We start from the raw sequence: 17,266 nt of genomic DNA, 5'->3' as shown, positions 1-17,266 counted from the left end.
TGCACAGATTGTATCCACCAGGAGCCATGGTTTCAGATTGTGGGCCAATTTTACAGAACTTCCTTCCAGACAGGCCACCTCCCTGTTAAACGCCCAGGGCCAACTGAAGATTTTTTCATTCTGGTAGGCATGTTCAGTGATTTTATAGTTTTAACTGAGTTAATATTCCTTGTGTTGTATTTTTGCAAACTGCTTAGAGACTATTGTAGTTAAATGGTATATAAATTGTTTAAATAAGTAATAAATAGTGCAAATGCTCTGGTGCAGCAAATCCAGTGCTCCTAACTAGTATGTTTGCATGACATCAGCCTCCTTGCCCATCCCCTATTGGTAAGCAACAGCAACCTATCAGACAGGAAGCTAGCACAGAAGCTCCACCCTACCCAGTGCACTGCTTCTGGTGTAGACAATGCCAACCAAGCTGTGCCAATGATCTCTGACTAAGAATATAGCAGCTTCCCAAGCCCACTGTACACACAGAAGATGGATCACAGCCTCAGTGAATAAATGGGGCATGTGCTGTTGTACTTACATACACAATTTTATTTACGAAAGGTTTTTAAATGAATGTACTGGTGAGGTGGGGAAACAATTTTGACTATTTTTCTTTAGATTACAGCAGAATGCATGACGCATCAAGGAGTAATAGCAAGACCACTCTGAATACGTATGAAGAAATTTATGATTTGCCAGAAACATCTGTGTAACGAGAGAACACAAGAAGAGCCTACTGCATCAGGCCAATGGCCCATCCCAAGTCCAGCATCCTGTTCTCAGAGTCGCCAATCAGATGCCCCAATAGGAACCCCATAGAGCTGTACATTGGACTATATAAGACTATCTAGACTCCTAGCATAATCACAGGGGTGTGGGCAGGAAAGACATCTGCTGTTATTGCTGCTATTCCTCACACAGCCCAGCTTTCACTTTCAGAGGCTGGCTGAACTGGTTTCTTGTGGAAATGATAGGCAGTAAAGCAAAGTCATGGAAGGGGAAATAAGGGCAACGACATGGAAAAGAAAGAGCAACTGGTCCAAATGGTACAGTGAAATAAGATTTTGAGATAGCCCACTTGTGTGAAGGTCCATCTGCATAAGTTCAAGGAATGATTCTTTGGTTGGGCCTCTGCACTCCAAATGGTAATATATTCCATGGACTGAAAACATTTAAATATTTGGTTAGGATGCCACAAATGTTGCTTCTGTGCTTTGACCAACCACATAGCTGGAAACAGAGTGCCTTTTCACAACTGCTGGCCCTCCATCTCCAAAACCAACAACTAACTTTTCACAACTCTGCTTTGAAAGTGTGCCAAATGAAACCTCAGGTCTATAAATATTTTAAAGATAGCTCTTTGTCAAAAGGTTCTCTTAAAGCTTGGCAATATGTGATACAGAATCTCTCTTTTGCCTTTTTGAAGGGTGCTGTTTGTTTGTTTGTTTGTTTGTTTGTTTGTTTGTTTGTTTTACTTCCTATGAAACCTTGAGACTGTTGGTTGTACTATGGGCAGGAGTGGGCAAACTTATGGGATCTACTTCTATTTTTACTAGAATCCCTTGGGATCTATTGTCTGTTTTTTATTAATCCTTGAGATCCACCAACTAGAGCCAGGTGCAAAAGACATATGCTTAAAAGAATACTGAAGCTAGAAGTTTTTTTAGGTCAGCAGAATGGAACAAAGTTATGCATGAAAACCCACTCTTGGTTACCTCTATGCTCTCTTCATTTCAGCAGTATAAATTAAGGGCGGTGCAGGGAGTCATTTTGTTGCTGCTATGGTTGCTGGGAGCTGGAAATCCTTGCCAATCTACTGCAAATGGCCCTGAGATGTACTAGTAGATCGCTATCTACCTTCTTCCATCCACCTCTCTACTAGGAAACAATGAAGAAATTATGACACACAAAATGCATTTCAGATTTGAAGTGAAACCACAGTATGAAATCTTCAGCACTAACCATTCTGAGAGTGGTTATTCTCTCAGACCCTTCCTGTGCTCACCTGGGTACCTGCTTGCCCGGGTGCCAGAAGACAGTACTGCGGAGGGAATGGATGGGAGGAGCCACCTCACCTCCTGACTTTAATAGGAGATTCAAAAAGGTGGCCAATCTTATCCTGCGAAAGGAAGATGAGCACATATCCAAAGGGAATATTTTATATGTGTTTATGGTGTATATGTACAGTATTTATATCTAGTCATTCCTGCAGAATGTGCCTTAATCCTCATGGATAATTACTGAAGAGTGTTCTTGTTTTTATGTTGTGAAATTATGAATGATGGTTTGTATGCTAACTAGATGTGTATGCACACATCCACAGAGACACTGGTGCAGCAATAGCCCAGCATATTTTTCCGAAGACTATTCTAAAGGCGTGTCTTTATGGATGTTGTACCCTTTTGCTTCCCAATCAGCACTTTAGAGCCAAATGGCCATTTGAGATAAGTCTTCCAAAGAACAAAAAAAGAGGGAAAAGATAGAAACTATAATATGGTACCATTGTTATGCTGAATGTTATGACCTTTATTTAAATATTTGTTGTTATTCAATGTTTTTAAGAAAAAGATATTTATTGTGAATAAGAGAAATAAAAAGGATACTTTTATAAACATTTGATTCTCATGTTTTGTTTAGTTGTTCCACAAATCACATTAGCACCAATAAATAGCAATCAAAGAACAATGGGAGCACATTATATAGAGCTTATAACCCACCTATTCTTAGCAGCCAGAAGCCTCATAGCTAGACACTGGAGAGAACTGTCAGGAGTAAACATGGACCAATACACTGAAACTGACACTGGAACAAATAGAAGAGGGTGCCTTCACCCCAGTATGGCTCCCCTTTATCACATACACAGCCCAACAAGGCAGCAACAAGAATCCACTGACAGCATACAAATCAATCTGGCGTACCTGACCCAACAAGCCCTCCCCTCCCAAATGCAAATAAATAGCATGTGCGCATATATATATATGCTAAGCACAGAAGGTACTATGGAACCAGTTCATTGTGCCCTTGGGCCCCCATTTTTATTTCTCACAATGCTACAAACTGTCCACAGCTAATTCTACTGCTTGATGTTACCACCACTGCCAGGTAAGCCTGCCATGGGTCCATTAAGATAGAAGGGGGCGTGTTCAGGCCTGAAACCTTCCCTGCATAGATAGACCCCTGTTCCATTTTATTAACCCCAAACTTTATAAAACAATTTTTAAAAAACAGAATGTTGGACTTACCGGTATAAGTACCTTTTCTGCAATGGATAGAGGGGATAGTCGGTTGAGTTGTCCCTCAAGAGCACAAGTATCCCCTCCTCCACAGGAGAAAAATATTGCAATAATTTATTTATATATCCCCAGGGCTACCACTCTGATAAAAATCTAAACACACACATATATGCGGAGGAGATCATCCTCATGACCCAAATGTTTTGGCTCATAAGTCCACTCTCACTCTCACTGGAAACCTTTCCCCAACTCCAGTTCCAGATTAACCTCCCTAAATAATATTCAGATGTGACTCTATTAAAAATGCTACTCTGAAGCCGCCAAGCCCATTTCTCCGTGCTTCTCTGCTGTTTAATGTTAACGTAGTATCCAGTGTCTCTCTGATAAGGTACATTTTGCTACTAACCATGGCAGGCAGGATTTCAAGAGGTGAATCTTGTAGATTAAAACAGCCTCATATAACTAGTATGCAAGCTTAGCCTAAGCCACTTCCCCTCAGCTTAGAAAACCAAGCCTTTTATTCTATTTAGTCTGCATGTGAATTTGGTGTGCGACGAGCTCTGAGCTGCTCCTTCCAGCCACATGGCTTTAACCAGCCTATTTTGTTTCAGACAGGAATGAAGTCTGAAACTAATGTTATCCTACACCAATAGTTTAGGAACTTTTACCATTTTGTAACCAAGCAATGTTTTACTGCCTGTGCAACTTTTTCTGGCTGCTGTATGGAAAAGTACATGAATCTGGCATTTGAAGAGTTTTGTAAATAATCCATTTTATAGCTTACTAAACGTGTGGTCTACCTGTGTGAAGGGGAAGTGGAATACTTTGGAAAGAACCATTAAAAGTGGTATACTTTTGGATTCACTAGAAATGACACATTTTAAAGGTTTTACAGCCTTTATCTCCACACTTTCCTTTCTTGCATGTTTTGCTATGTTAAATCTCTGTTGGGGTTCTCTCACCAAAGGGAGCTTGCCCCCAAACTGTGGTACTGGTTTCCAGGATTTCCAACAAAACTTCTCCCATAATAGCAGCACTTCCAGAACTTGAGATGCCCTTACTGTTGTAAAATACAATATAATCTTTACAGGTTTAATTTGTCCATTGCCTCTTCTGCTTCCTCAGTAATGGCCATGAAATATCTCCATGTTCAGCTTCTTGGGGCATAACACATTAAATACAAAACATATATTTCTGTTATTAAAAAGTGCTATTAATTTAAAAAATATTTAGCATTTAGTATTTATAAAAAAAATACTAAAATACATTCATACTAACAATGCTTCTGAATGTTGATTGATCATATTGCCTTCAAAGTGCTTATTCCTTAAAAAATATTCCTTACCATTAAATATTAAAGTCTCTGTCTGAGTTACAGCCTATGAGTTCTGGCCATCTTGAGTTAGAAAGATCAAATGCATCTGTAATTGGGTTTCATCCTAAGTTTTGAAAAAGTTAAATGAAAAATTATTCCAGTTCTAAGAGACACACGCTCTGATCCCTTCTGCACTCAATTTTTCTATTTCAGTTTTTACAAAAGCTTGTTGCTTTTCATAATAAGCAGCTTCATTCACAAAGGCTGGATATACTACCACGTCTCCTTCGTATGGGATTGTCTTTCCTTCAAGAGTTAAAAACATAGGGTCACCAGGGTTGAGAGGCTGCCAATCTTGATCCTTGTGGGACAGGGGGGAAACAAGTAGATAAAAACACAGTATTTTTAATTACTGCCTATCTTGTTAGCCTTCATTTATACTGGGGTTAGAAACCTCTTGCCCATAGGCTGATATTGGCCTGCCAAGGAGTATTTCCTGTTTGGCCACTTCCCCAAACCATGCTCACCTGTCCATCAGCTGATGTCACCCAGCTTAATTCTATGTTAGCTACACCTGCCAGTGAACTGGCATACTCATCTAATCTCTTCCTCATGAGCAGGATTGAAGTCTCCATTCATCAGCTGATGAGCAGGGGGTTAAATTCTGCTTGGTTCTGCTTTGGCAGTGGGGGGACTGCACTGGTGAAGTGGACTGCTCTTCCTACCCACAGGTCATGATGTCATCATGATGTCAGATAGTCACCTGACAGGTGGGTGACCCTGGCAATCTGTCAAAGTTCAGATAAAGATCTGACCTGCCAGACCAAAAGTGTTCCCCCACCCCTGATATATATTCACATCTAGCAGGCAACCATAAACTATAGTTAACAGTGGAAAACTAATAGATAAGGGAATTTGCGGGGGGGGGGGGGAGCCTGCAAGGCACTTGCTGTCTTTCAATGAGGATTATATCCAGATCAGGCCCTAGCAAGGCCCATGGGCTCTCATGCTTGTTTCCAGTGAGCAAGATTTGTGCATGAAATGAATGTGTGACTCAAGAATCAGCCATATGGGAGCTGATTCAAGACAGTCACACACTCATTCCATATGGAATGAATCATGGTCCTTTAGTAACTTTCCTGTTAACAAAGGGGAATTTGTACACCAGATTCCAACATTGCTGTTGTTCAAGGGCAGGGCAGCGGACTATATATCTGAAGAGAAATGGCATGTGTTTACCTGCAGGTTAGGGTGAATGACAGCCATGATCTCATTATTTTTCTTTCTTGGATAATCTACTTTCTCCATTATTTTGTAAACTTCAATTGTACACCGAGGGAATTCTTTTCCTAGGGAGAAAAAAAGAGCAACGTCTCCAAGTATTATGTCAAACAGCTCTTAGTATTTTTTTTTTTGGAAAGAAACTGAATCTAATGAATCTTTTTATTGACAATGTTTGAAGTCATTAAGATGGTAGCTATCTGTATCTTGTTAATATCATAATTAGATCTGGTCACAGGAAAATGTTTTTCGATAGATCGTCTCACTTCAGAAGATTGGGTTACTGAAAGATGACCCAGTTATGCAGCGATGCATGAAAGTCGGATCTAAATTTTATCTGAACAGCGAAAATCAGGGACCTTAATCACAATATACAATGCATAAAATATATTCTGCAGATGATAGAATTTAGTAAAATGCTTCCTTTGTCAGCATCTTATGAAGTTTAGTAATTATATTTCTTAGGTGCCATCAGATCATACCTTCAGAGATAACAATAGTAGCTATTGTCAGTGGCTATTATTGTAACTGTGAAGGAATTTTTCAAATGAAATATTATTTTGTACTTTGTAGTATTGTGGCATTCATGCTGTGTAGGTACACAATAAAAGCCTGCTTAAAACTGTGGATATATTTATTTAGGCCCAGGTGTGGGATTTAGTCTTCAGTACAGCTTTAAGGGACAGCTTTAAGATTTAAGATTTAGTCTTCATTTTGGCCACATGACCCAGAAGCTGTACACCGGCTCCCTCGGCCAATAAAGCGAGATGAGCACCGCAACCCCAGAGCCGGTCATGACTGGACCTAGTCGTCAGGGGTTCCTTTACCTTTACCTTACAGCTTTAAGAAGATTCTCTTGTTAAGTCATCACTGTGAATTCAGGTGGTCAGTGTTAAAAGACTTGGAGCCAAATAAAGTGTAACTGAGAAGCATTTCACCAAGACTGGAGAACTACAGTGCATATTTTTACAAAACAGCAAGGGTCAACCACCACATCACCAAGTAGCCCAATTCAGGTTAGTCAGATAATGTTGAGTATTACTTGGAAAAGAAAAAAGGGAGTGGGATGGAGTGGAATATGCTGGAAGAAGGCATGGCTGGCATCCTGAACAGAAGCGCTCCTGTTAGGAGGGACACTGCAAAAATCTCTTGTGATTGCTATTTCCTACCAGCACATTAGCAAACTACTTGATGCTTGCTTAATACTGACAACTGCTATACCTGCATTGAACATTTGCACAAAGTCAAGGCCATGCTTGATGATCCTCCGCATTTTGTCCAAAATGTCAGCCCTGAGAACTCCTTGGGGCTGAGGACCCACTTCAATGCCTGCATAAAAAAGTGAAGGATATATCAGCTTCCCCTTCCTCTTTAGCACTATCTGACTGGCATTATACCCTTTCCCCCCACATTTTTTGTTTCAATTACTGTATACATTCCCAGTTATTTAAAATTTTCCTTAATGCATTGCACACATCTTTTGTTTGTTCAAATGGGGAAAGCAGTTGCACAGTTTAGGGACCCAGGTGCTTGCCAAGCGTACCTCCATGCAGGGTCTGTATCCCAGGAGAGAAGCCACCACGGCTGTGACTGCTGTTACCACACTGGGAGTGGTGGACAGAGGTCAGCATCCAAATTCTATCCTCCAGGCAGAACATACCCAGTTCTTTCCACCCTACTTCACAGGGCTTATTTTGCATACCCCTGACCATATCCATTGCCCTCCTCTAACCATCCCAATATTGTCTTTTATCTTTCTTGAAGTGTGGCACTAAGAATTTGGTCACCTCTGCACCCTACACTTAAAGCACTCTTATACCACTTTGACAGCCACGCAGGGTCTTGGGAACTTTGGTTTGCTCAGGGTGTTGAGAATTGTGAAGCTACATGAAATCAGTATGCTTAGAAATCTACAGCTCCCAGGAATTATTTTAGGTAAGCCACAAGTTTTAAAGTGCTACAAGAGTACTTTAATGCAGGGTGTGGATGTGGATACTTTGAGTTTGGCCCTCAGATGTGGTTGCCAAAAGCAGATGGGTGTTGCTGAAAATAACTAACTTGTATGACTCAATGAATCATAACTTAGGTACCAGCCTATCTGGGAACACAATTGCATATATTTCATCTCTGAGGACTGGGTAAAGCTTATAATGTTCATATTTACCAACAGGATGTTTTGCTATAGACCGGGTCGTTGCATATTTCAGGTTGGGATGCTCAATGAGGAAAACAGGGCAGCCTTCTGGAGCCAAAGCATCCTGTGGAAAATATTTGTTTAAATATTGTACTTGTCCAAACATTAATGCTGAGTTAACAGAAGACCACTGGTGCAAAAGTTGGCTTATGTATTGTCCTCGACTGTTGTCTCATATTGAGCTGTCTTAAAATAAGTAGGCCATCTTTAGGAAAAGTACAAAGCAGTGTTTGTTGGTGATCTTTCTCTTAGATCACACAAAGTATGCTTCACTGAATTCTGTTTTGTGATAATATAAGTGAACATGATTCCAGCATTAAATTATCAAAGAGAGAAAATTAATGTAGCAGTGCTCAAGAGGACCAAGCATTAAGCTGCCTTTAGGGCAGTTTCCCATCCCACATCCTTTCAACTCTGATTTAGGTTTTCTTACAGGAAAAAACAACAACAACAACCAGGATATTTGTAGCTTAGCTATATGACATCCTTCACATACTGGCCCAGTTTGCATGTCACATTAAACTGTTGTTTTAAACAAGCAATGTTCTAATGCAAATGAGCAGTACAATTGAGCACACTGCTCAAATGTTCCTGCAGTGTTCTCCTCCGCCACTCCTGCAGGGGAAGTAACATTTAAATGTCTTATGTGTGGTGAATTAAAAAAAACACAGAGCTCAGCTCTTCATCAAATCACCTTAAACCAGATCCATAATGACTTTATGGTGTTTTTTTAAAACTAATAATAATAATAATAATTTATTATTTATACCCCGCCCATCTGGCTGGGCTTCCCCAGCCACTCTGGGCGGCTTCCAAAAGAATATTAAAATACTATAATACATCAAACATTAAAAGCTTCCCAAAACAGGGCTGCCTTCAGATGTCTTCTAAAAGCCTGGTAGTTGTTGTTCTCTTTGACATCTGGTGGGAGGGTGTTCCACAGGGAAGGCGCCACTACCGAGAAGGCCCTCTGCCTGGTTCCCTGTAACTTTGCTTCTCACAGCGAGGGAACCGCCAGAAGGCCCTCGGCACTGGACCTCAGTGTCCGGGTAGAACGATGGGGGTGGAGACGCTCCTTCAGATATACTGGACCAAGGCCATTGTTACTTGTTCCACTCATCTGTCTTACTGATGTCAAGTTAACCCTTGTGAGTGTTGGGGAGAGGAGAGGAATTTGCTACAGAGAAACCACAGAGAGAGACACACCCTGCCATCTCCAAATGGTGCTGAACTCAACAACCTGGCTCTTTGGTGCCAGAGTGAGCTACACAGTTCACACATAAGAACATAAGAAGAGCCTGCTGGATCAGTCCAGTGGTCCGTCTAGTCCACCATTCTGTTCTCACAGTGGTCAACCAGAAGCCCACTAGAGCAGTGTTTCCCAACCACTGTTCCGCGGCACACTAGTGTGCCGCGAGATGTTGCCTGGTGTGCCGCGGGAAAAATTAAAAAATTCGAAAGATTTTTTTTTTAAAGTCAAATTTTCGATTGGGGCGCCGTCACTAGATGACCCCTGGGGTTCCCTCCCTCCCTCCCGCTCTGCGCCTCCCTCCTCCTCCTCCTCCTCCGGGGAGGCCCTTCCTGGCTCTCGGCCAAGGCTTGGCGGCTGCCACTCACTCACTCGCTCGCCCACCCGTCCCTCCATCCCTGCACCCGGCCTCTCCCCCTCCGTCCCCGGCGCGGGGGCTGCCGAGATCCGTAGTCCCCTAGCCCTTGGGCTCCGCGCCCGCGCGGGGTGCGCAAACTACGTTTCCCAGCGTGGCCTGGCGGGCCGGGTGTTTTGTTTGAAGCGCTCTTCTTCCGGCCATGGAATGAGCGCGGCGGCGGCGGCCGGGCGGGCAGGGGCTCTTCCGCGCAGACCCCGCGCAGCCTGCCTGCGCCCCCGCGGAGATCGGGCGGCAGGATGGAGCCCGGGGATCCCCGCGGAGGTGGAGCGGCGGAGGCGGAGGCTGCCCCCCAGGTAGGGCTGCGTCGGGGGTTTTTATTTTTGCAATGCTGCATCCGCGCCGGAGGGGACGCATCGGACCGCGGGGAGACCCCTTGGTGGGCGTGCAAGGCAATGCATGCGTGCAGGCGTTGCATGGAGTGCAGTGCAATGCAATGGCAACGGAGCGCCCTGCATGCATGCATGCAACTTCCACCGGCGCTCCGGACTTGGCAGGTGAGGGGGGTCCCCAGTGGGCGGCAGAGAGAGCCGGGAGGGCGAAGGGGAGCCGGTGGGAGCAGCGCTGCTCCCCGAGCCGAGCCCGGGGGGAAACTTCGGCGTCGTTGCGCCGGGTGTTGGAAGCGGAGGCTGGCGGGGGCCCCTCACCTGCAAAACCTGGTCGCCTCTCATATATTTCGTGCATTGCATTCATTGCCCGCTTTCTCCTCCAAGGAGAGCCCGGGGGCGCGCGTGGTTCTCCCCATGTTATCCTCGCAACAACAGCACTGCGAGGTGGGTCAGGCGAGTGGCCCAAGGGAGCACCCAGGGATTGTCCTGGCCCGGTGGGGTGATTTGAACCCTGCTCTCTGCCCGGTCTTCGTCCTCATTTAGCCCCCACATGTGCATGACTGTGCATGACTGAGGTTTTCCCCCCTCGTCTTGGCTATGGTGTGAGTCTGTGCTGTTAATTAATGGGGTTCTGCCTTCGGAGAAGATGAGCCAGCCCTCAAGGAGGTGATTATGTAATTTGCTAGCAATTCATGTCCCTCCCGGCGTGACGCTGCGCGCTGACGTCACGGGGCTGTAATGGTGGTGTGCCTCGAGATTTTTTTCATGAAACAAGTGTGCCTTTGCCCAAAAAAGGTTGGGAAACACTGCACTAGAGGACACCCACAAGCAGGATTTGAGCACAAGAGCACTCTGCTCTCCTTCCAGCAACTGGTATTCAGAAGCATTCCTGCCTCCAGCTGTGGCACGTGAAGGAAAAGATTATGGCATTGACATGTTAAAGTAGAAGAAATGTGCACTAAATGCTGGTGAATTTCAATGCAGACTTTAATAAAAATGCAAACTGATATGGAAATATGGAGAACTGAAGAGTGGAAAAATTAGAAACTGAAATTGACAGATTCACTCATCCCTATTTACAACCAAATACAGTGGTTCCCCGCAAGACAAATGCCTCGCAAGACGGAAAACCCGCTAGACAAAAGGGTTTTCCATTTTTGAGCTGCTTGGCAAGACGATTTTCCCTATGGGCTTGCTTTGCAAGACGAAAACGTCTTGCGAGTGTTCCGATTTTTTTCCGCTTCCCCCCCTTTTTCTAAGCCGCTAAGCCGCTAATAGCCTTTTAGCTGCTAATCTGCTAAGCCTTTAATAGCCGCTAAGCCTTTAATAGCCACTAAACCGCTAATAGCGCTAATCCGCTAAGACGCTAATAGGGTTGCTTCGCAAGACAAAAAAAAAAACGCTAGACGAAGAGACTCGCGGAACGGATTAATTTCGTCTTGTGAGGCACCACTGTATTAAAAGCAACAATCAACAGCAAAATTTAGTCAGCAGTATACAGTGGTACCTCGGGTTAAGTGCTTAATTCGTTCCGGAGGTCTGTTCTTAACCTGAAACTGTTCTTAACCTGACGCACCACTTTAGCTAATGGGGCCTCCTGCTGCTGCCGCACTGCCAGAGTACAATTTCTCATCCTGAAGCAAAGTTCTTAACCTGAGGAATTATTTCTGGGTTAGCGGAGTCTGTAACCTGAAGCATCTGTAACGAGAAGTGTATGTAACCCAAGGTACCACTGTACAGCAAAATAAAATATTTTTTAGAATTCTTTTTTTCCTGGTCGGTTAGCAATGCTCAGCCACATAACCTGTGCCCCTCCCTTGGCCCTAGAATGAGGTAGAAGAGCTAATTCTGGAATTATTCAGAAGGACTGGCTGGCCACAGACTGGCTGACAATAGCTGTGATTCCAGTGCTGGAAGCAGATGCAAGTTATAGGACATGGAATATATTAAGGTTCCCTCCCCCTATCTTCACGCTATGCCATATTAGAGGGAGGGCTGTAGCTCAGTAGTTGAGTGTCTGCCTTGCAGAGGGTTGGACTAGTTGACCCTCGGGGTCCTTTCCAACTCTACAAATCTATGATTCTAAGTCCCTGGCTCAATGCCCAGCATCTCCAGATAGGGCTCCCTGAAACCCATGAAAGCCACTGCCAGTCAGTGTAGACAATACTGAGCAAGATGGACCAATGGTATGACTCAGTATAAGGCAACTTCCTATGTCCCTATGATCTCTGGGAATTTGGTGCTGGTTCTATAATGCTCTGAATTCAGCACAGTTAACTCATGTGGAATTAAAACTTTTTACCTTTATATAGCGACACATCTGAATTGTGAAATCATCCCTGGAGTTTTCCAGTATGATGGTGCCACCCATGTTAGCTGTTGTGTTGTGCAGGTCAAAGATAAGGTCATAAGCTTCATGGCTACCTTTTGGACCAAATATGCAGTTTATTTCTTGAGCCCTTCTCACTTCGTACGGAGTGTTGTCTGCAAGCTGTTCGCTGTTGATAAAAAGTGCACACAAATTAAAAATCACTTAGCCATTTGCTCCTTTTGCAATTAAAAAAAAGAAAAATAATTAACTCTTCATTTATCTGGCACAGGATACTTATTCTTCCATTTGTATGTGTTTCTTTAATGTCAGAATTGGTGGCCATCAGCAATTTGCATGTGTGTTTGTCTCCTTCATTACTGACAGCAGCGTATGGCCTGCAATGACTAATACTGGTAATTGCTTAAGAACATAGGCAGCTATTGGAATTTTGTAATCCTTCTTCACACTACAACAGAGAGCTGCCCTATCTGTATTTAAACAGAGTTGTATTTTTACCTTTGGCAATGTGCTGTGGCTGCCTGTGTGCAGTGACATTCTGAACAGTCCCATGAAGCTAGATTGCCCAGGAAGTTCATTTCAGGACACATGGGGAAAAATGACACTGGGAGCTCAGATGAATAGCAGCACTTTAATTTAACACACGCACAGCAATGCTGGTACTGATTCTCATTAAACCTTTATGCTGGCAGTTTAGCTTCCTGTGAAATTAGCATTTTTAAAAGGATGAAAAAGCTAAATAATGCACATCATTCTTAATTTGGTTGTTCCCTATCTATGGAATGTGATTGTACCCTAGGGATTCAAAGGTTTCTTTTTTCACTGGTTCGCTTTCACACAAGCCCTAAATGCTTGCAGGAGGTGGTTGGTTGAGCCATGCTGGCAAACCACCCCTTTTGATGCTGGCATACCCCCAACAACCACATTTTCAACTGAAGGGGTTCTTACGCATGTACAGGCTTGCACATAAACAGAAACCTTGTGCAATCAGGGTTCGAGAACATGTGCATGTCCCTATGAACATACAGCTGCTTACAAGTAGGAGCCCATTTTATGCATTGATCTGATTGCATGGATTTGGGGGCATGGGTACCTAAGATTGGGGACATGGCTTGCTGGTATACTCCACCGTCTCAATGTGATACATTTATGAAGGCTGCCTAAGATTCATTTCAAATTGACTTTAAGAGTGTTCGAAGGCAGTGGGCAATGATTGTTTTCCTTTGAATGTCAGGTATACACACATGTGAACTGCCACGTAGCACACTGCTTCGGAAAATTCAAGTTTCAAAAAGGCATTATTCATCTGGCAGGATGGCTGCTTGAGAAATGCACAGCCAAAGAATCCTTGAGTGCCCGCTTGGAGTCTTCTCACCCAACCTCAGGGATGTTTCTTGCAGACATAACCGCTTCAACCCTGTGGACTTATGAAAACAGGATTTCTACGTGTGCTGCTGCTCTGGATGTGGAAGACTCCAGCGGGATAGGGAGAGAAACCACACCCTGCGACTGGATAACACGTGAGGAACATTTGCCTTACCCCAGAAGGGCCCCTCTAAGCAGTAGGCATGTATTTTCCCCCTTTGAGTTACAGCTGTTTGTGCATAGATGACTGCTGCTCCTGTGGTCAAGTATTACAGAACAGTGCGACCCTATAAATGTCTGCTCAGAAGTAAGTCACACTGAATTTAGTAGATCTTATTCTCAAGTGGTGCTGTGGTCTAAACCACAGAGCCTAGGGCTTGCCGATCAGAAGGTCGGCATTTCGAATCCCTGCAGCGGGGTGAGCTCCCATTGCTGGATCCCAGCTCCTGCCCACCTAGCAGTTCGAAAGCACGTCGAAGTGCAAGTAGATAAATAGGTACTACTCCAGCAGGAAGGTAAACAATGTTTCCGTGCACTGCTCTGGTTCACCAGAAGCGGCTTAGTCATGCTGGCCACATGACCCGGAAGCTGTCTGTGGACAAACGCGGGCTCCCTTGGCCTATAGAGCGAGATGAGCGCGCAACCCCAGAGACTGGACCTAACGGTCAGGGGTACCTTTACCTTTACCTACTCTCAAGTAAGCAGATGCAGCTGTTGTTTTGTTGTTGTTTAATCGTTTATACACTCAAACACACAAGGCAGAGGTTAGGCTTACCCAAGTCTTTTAGGATCAAAAACCCGATTCAGGTCGCAGTCAATATATCGGCAACATTTCTCCACTGCTCTTGGATTGGTGATAAAAGGCCGTACCTCCAGCCCCGGTCGCTGAATCTCTGTTCCATCATCCTGCCAGTGCTTGACCAGGAATACCCCAGACAACTCATTGCCGTGGGTTCCTCCAAAGATAGCGACCCTTCGCACAGGACCCTCTCTTGCTACAACTGGACAAGAATTCATTCTGTGAAACAGCTTTAATGACAGCTGTAACAACAAAAATGACAGCTGTAACAACAGAAAGGCTAGGAATAAGAACAAGTGACAAAAAACAACAGAAATTGACACAGAACAAAGCCACACAAAAAGGTTCAGATTGCTGTGATGCCTACAGCTCTCTGGTCTGCCTGGAATTGATGTTATTTGGAAAATAAACATTTCCCTAACAAGTCTTAGATGCTTATTCTGCTACATGGGTGTTCCCCAACTAACTCTCCTCCCAAGACCGGCCCCTTCTTTCAGCTATATTTGGATAGTAATATGTTGGAATCAGCTTTAAGAGTTCTATGGTAAGGCTCTAAGGGTGGCAGAAGGTTTCTTCTCTTCTAAGTGTTTTTGTTTGTTTGTTTAAAGGAATGTGTGCCAATATACATACTAAAGATACTAAAAACGCCCTTGGATAAAAAGTTGCTAAGAAGGCTAAGCATTCCTCTCTATCACAAGCAGCAACCATACTTTCCTCTGTATAACTTTCTATTGTGGTTCGAGGACCCGACCCCCGCAGAGTAAAATGAAGACACAGGGACACGTGATATAAGGTTAATGGGCTAGAAAAGGCCACAACTTTATTGATTACAGCAATGAAAAGGTATTGGCTTAGGCATTGGATCGCAAAACAAGTGGGTTTATTCACCAGGGGTTCATCACCTGTTGATGCTAATCCAACTATAGGCTCACCCCTGATGTCACCGCCGGTCGTGCCATGGCCTCCCTCCAAGCAGGCTTCGGACGGAATACACGACCGCCAGATTCCTTTACCGGAATACCCCTATAAATTGAAGGCATAGGCGATGGCCACACCTAGCACTTCGACACACCACAACACATTATTCCAATGCCTAACCTACCCACCAATACCACCAGAAAGTTGTGACGATTGCTACGAGGTAGGCGAAAAAACCAAAAAGCCTAATGCCAAATGGAAAAACTCCTACCAGGCCCCCCGGGCAACCGGGGCGACCAACCTAAGGTCCATAGCAAGGCCAATGACCTAAGCCCTAACTCAAAGGGAGTGGAGGGTGGGTGACTCGCACAGGACGATGAAGAGAAATGAGGCCGGGGAGAGAGGCTGGCACTGCAGCATAAAGGCTGCTGGACACGCCCCCCCATGGCACCTGGTTGGGCGGCCACCGGGGGGGCGTGAGTGCCAGCCAGGTGAGCTGGAGGCAGGGGTCAACGCCCCCTGCTAGGAGCGGTGTTCGAGCTCCCGCCCACAACCACTCCCCTCTCTTTCAGGGAGGAGAGTCTTTTCCGCTATCAAGTTTTTACATTTATTTTATCCTGAAATCTCTCTCTTCTGCTCAGATTGCCTTCCAAATATCAAGAATATCCAATTCACAGAGACATGTTGTTAAAAACAACACAGGTTGAAACTATTTTAAGGGGAGCAAAACTGTCAGCAAGCCAAGGAAATGAAAAAGGGGGTTGCCTGGCACCATATATTTAAAGTATTTTGATGTCACTTTAAACAGTATTGGTTTCCCCCTCCCCAAAACTTTGGGAGCTGTAGTTTTTTAAGGATGATGAGAGATGTTAGAAGACCCCCTAGTCCCCTCCCAGAGCTACAATTCCCAGAATGATTCAACAATCAAGCTCTTCACAGAGAACTCTGGGAATTGTAGGTCCCTGAGAGGAACAGGAGGTTTCCTAAGAACTCTCAGGACCCTGAACAAGCTACAAAGGGCACAAAACAATGGCATAAAACAAAACACAACAATACCAACTGGCAGGGAAATAATGGTGAGAAATTCAATTCAGTTCACATTTTGATCCAAATCCACTTAATTCACACTTCCCAAAACAATGCAGGTACTGAAACAGAGCAAGCATTCAAAATTTGCATTTATCAAAATTCTACATAACAGTTCCCCAACCAGAAACAAACAAAATGGTCACAAAAATGTGTATATAAGAGAGAAGTTAATTTCATTGTACACAGGTTGTACATTGATAATAAAGGTATTATTATTGTTGTTGTTGTTGTTGTTGTTGTTGTTGTCATAAAATGAATATATTACTAAAAATAGCATTAAAACACATTGTATTAGGGGAAATAGATGGCAAAAATAATTGCATTTTAGGAGAAATTGCACACAAAAACGTGTTATGTTAGGAGAATTGCACGCTTAAAATGCTGACAAATTTTCATGAGTTGTTTTTTTTAATTAAAAAGAATTATCAGACTTATGCAAGTGAAACATAGGTCTGGAAATGTGCTGACTGATAAAACTGGGAAAAGAGAGAAGCAGAAAGAAATTGAAATTGACATAGCCATCCATCCGTAACCCAAATGAGCATGATGCAGTTAGCTCCAGATGAAAGCTGGCAGCCATGGAAAGTGGTCCCCTTATTGATAAAGGGTCTTTGCTGGAGTTTGCCTCACAGTCGTGTCTGTGCAACTTACCCTGAGCTCAAGGAACACTCAGCTTGGCAAAACCCAGGTGGTCCTACCCAGCTGGGAGGCTGAAAAAGCTCCTCTCCTTGCAAAGCCATGTCCCACAGAGATGCA

General features: G+C 44.0%; 2 protein-coding genes across 19 annotated transcripts in view; one reads left to right on the top strand and one right to left on the bottom strand.

Annotated features, from left to right (window-relative positions):
- Positions 1–2,608, top strand: part of TRPV3 (transient receptor potential cation channel subfamily V member 3) — a 35,660-nt gene extending 33,052 nt beyond the window's left edge. For all 8 annotated transcript variants that reach the window (XM_081172030.1, XM_081172029.1, XM_081172027.1 and 5 more), the window contains one exon: positions 613–2,608. In XM_081172030.1, the coding sequence (XP_081028156.1) occupies positions 613–707 (95 nt within the window). In that variant the 3' untranslated portion in view covers positions 708–2,608. The remainder of the gene's footprint in view (positions 1–612) is intronic.
- The window catches only part of ASPA (aspartoacylase), a 26,978-nt gene continuing 11,465 nt past the window's right edge, over positions 1,754–17,266 (bottom strand). For 5 of the 11 annotated variants that reach the window (XM_081172179.1, XM_081172180.1, XM_081172188.1 and 2 more), the window contains exons 2-7: positions 14,480–14,745; positions 12,313–12,508; positions 7,988–8,081; positions 7,045–7,152; positions 5,782–5,891; positions 4,477–4,903 (exon numbers count right to left, since the gene is read on the bottom strand). In XM_081172179.1, the coding sequence (XP_081028305.1) occupies positions 4,706–4,903; positions 5,782–5,891; positions 7,045–7,152; positions 7,988–8,081; positions 12,313–12,508; positions 14,480–14,721 (948 nt within the window). In that variant the 5' untranslated portion in view covers positions 14,722–14,745 and the 3' untranslated portion in view covers positions 4,477–4,705. Of the gene's footprint in view, positions 1,873–2,013; positions 2,114–4,476; positions 4,904–5,781; positions 5,892–7,044; positions 7,153–7,987; positions 8,082–12,312; positions 12,509–14,479; positions 15,231–17,266 lie in introns of those variants that run through there. The other 6 variants (XM_081172183.1, XM_081172184.1, XM_081172182.1 and 3 more) reach the window with 6 other exon arrangements.

This window comes from Podarcis bocagei, assembly GCF_964188305.1.
Source record: "Podarcis bocagei genome assembly, chromosome: 15".
NCBI lineage: Eukaryota > Metazoa > Chordata > Lepidosauria > Squamata > Lacertidae > Podarcis > Podarcis bocagei.
Note: the sequence above shows the minus strand (reverse complement) of the source record. Positions and strands in the feature narration are given on the sequence as shown.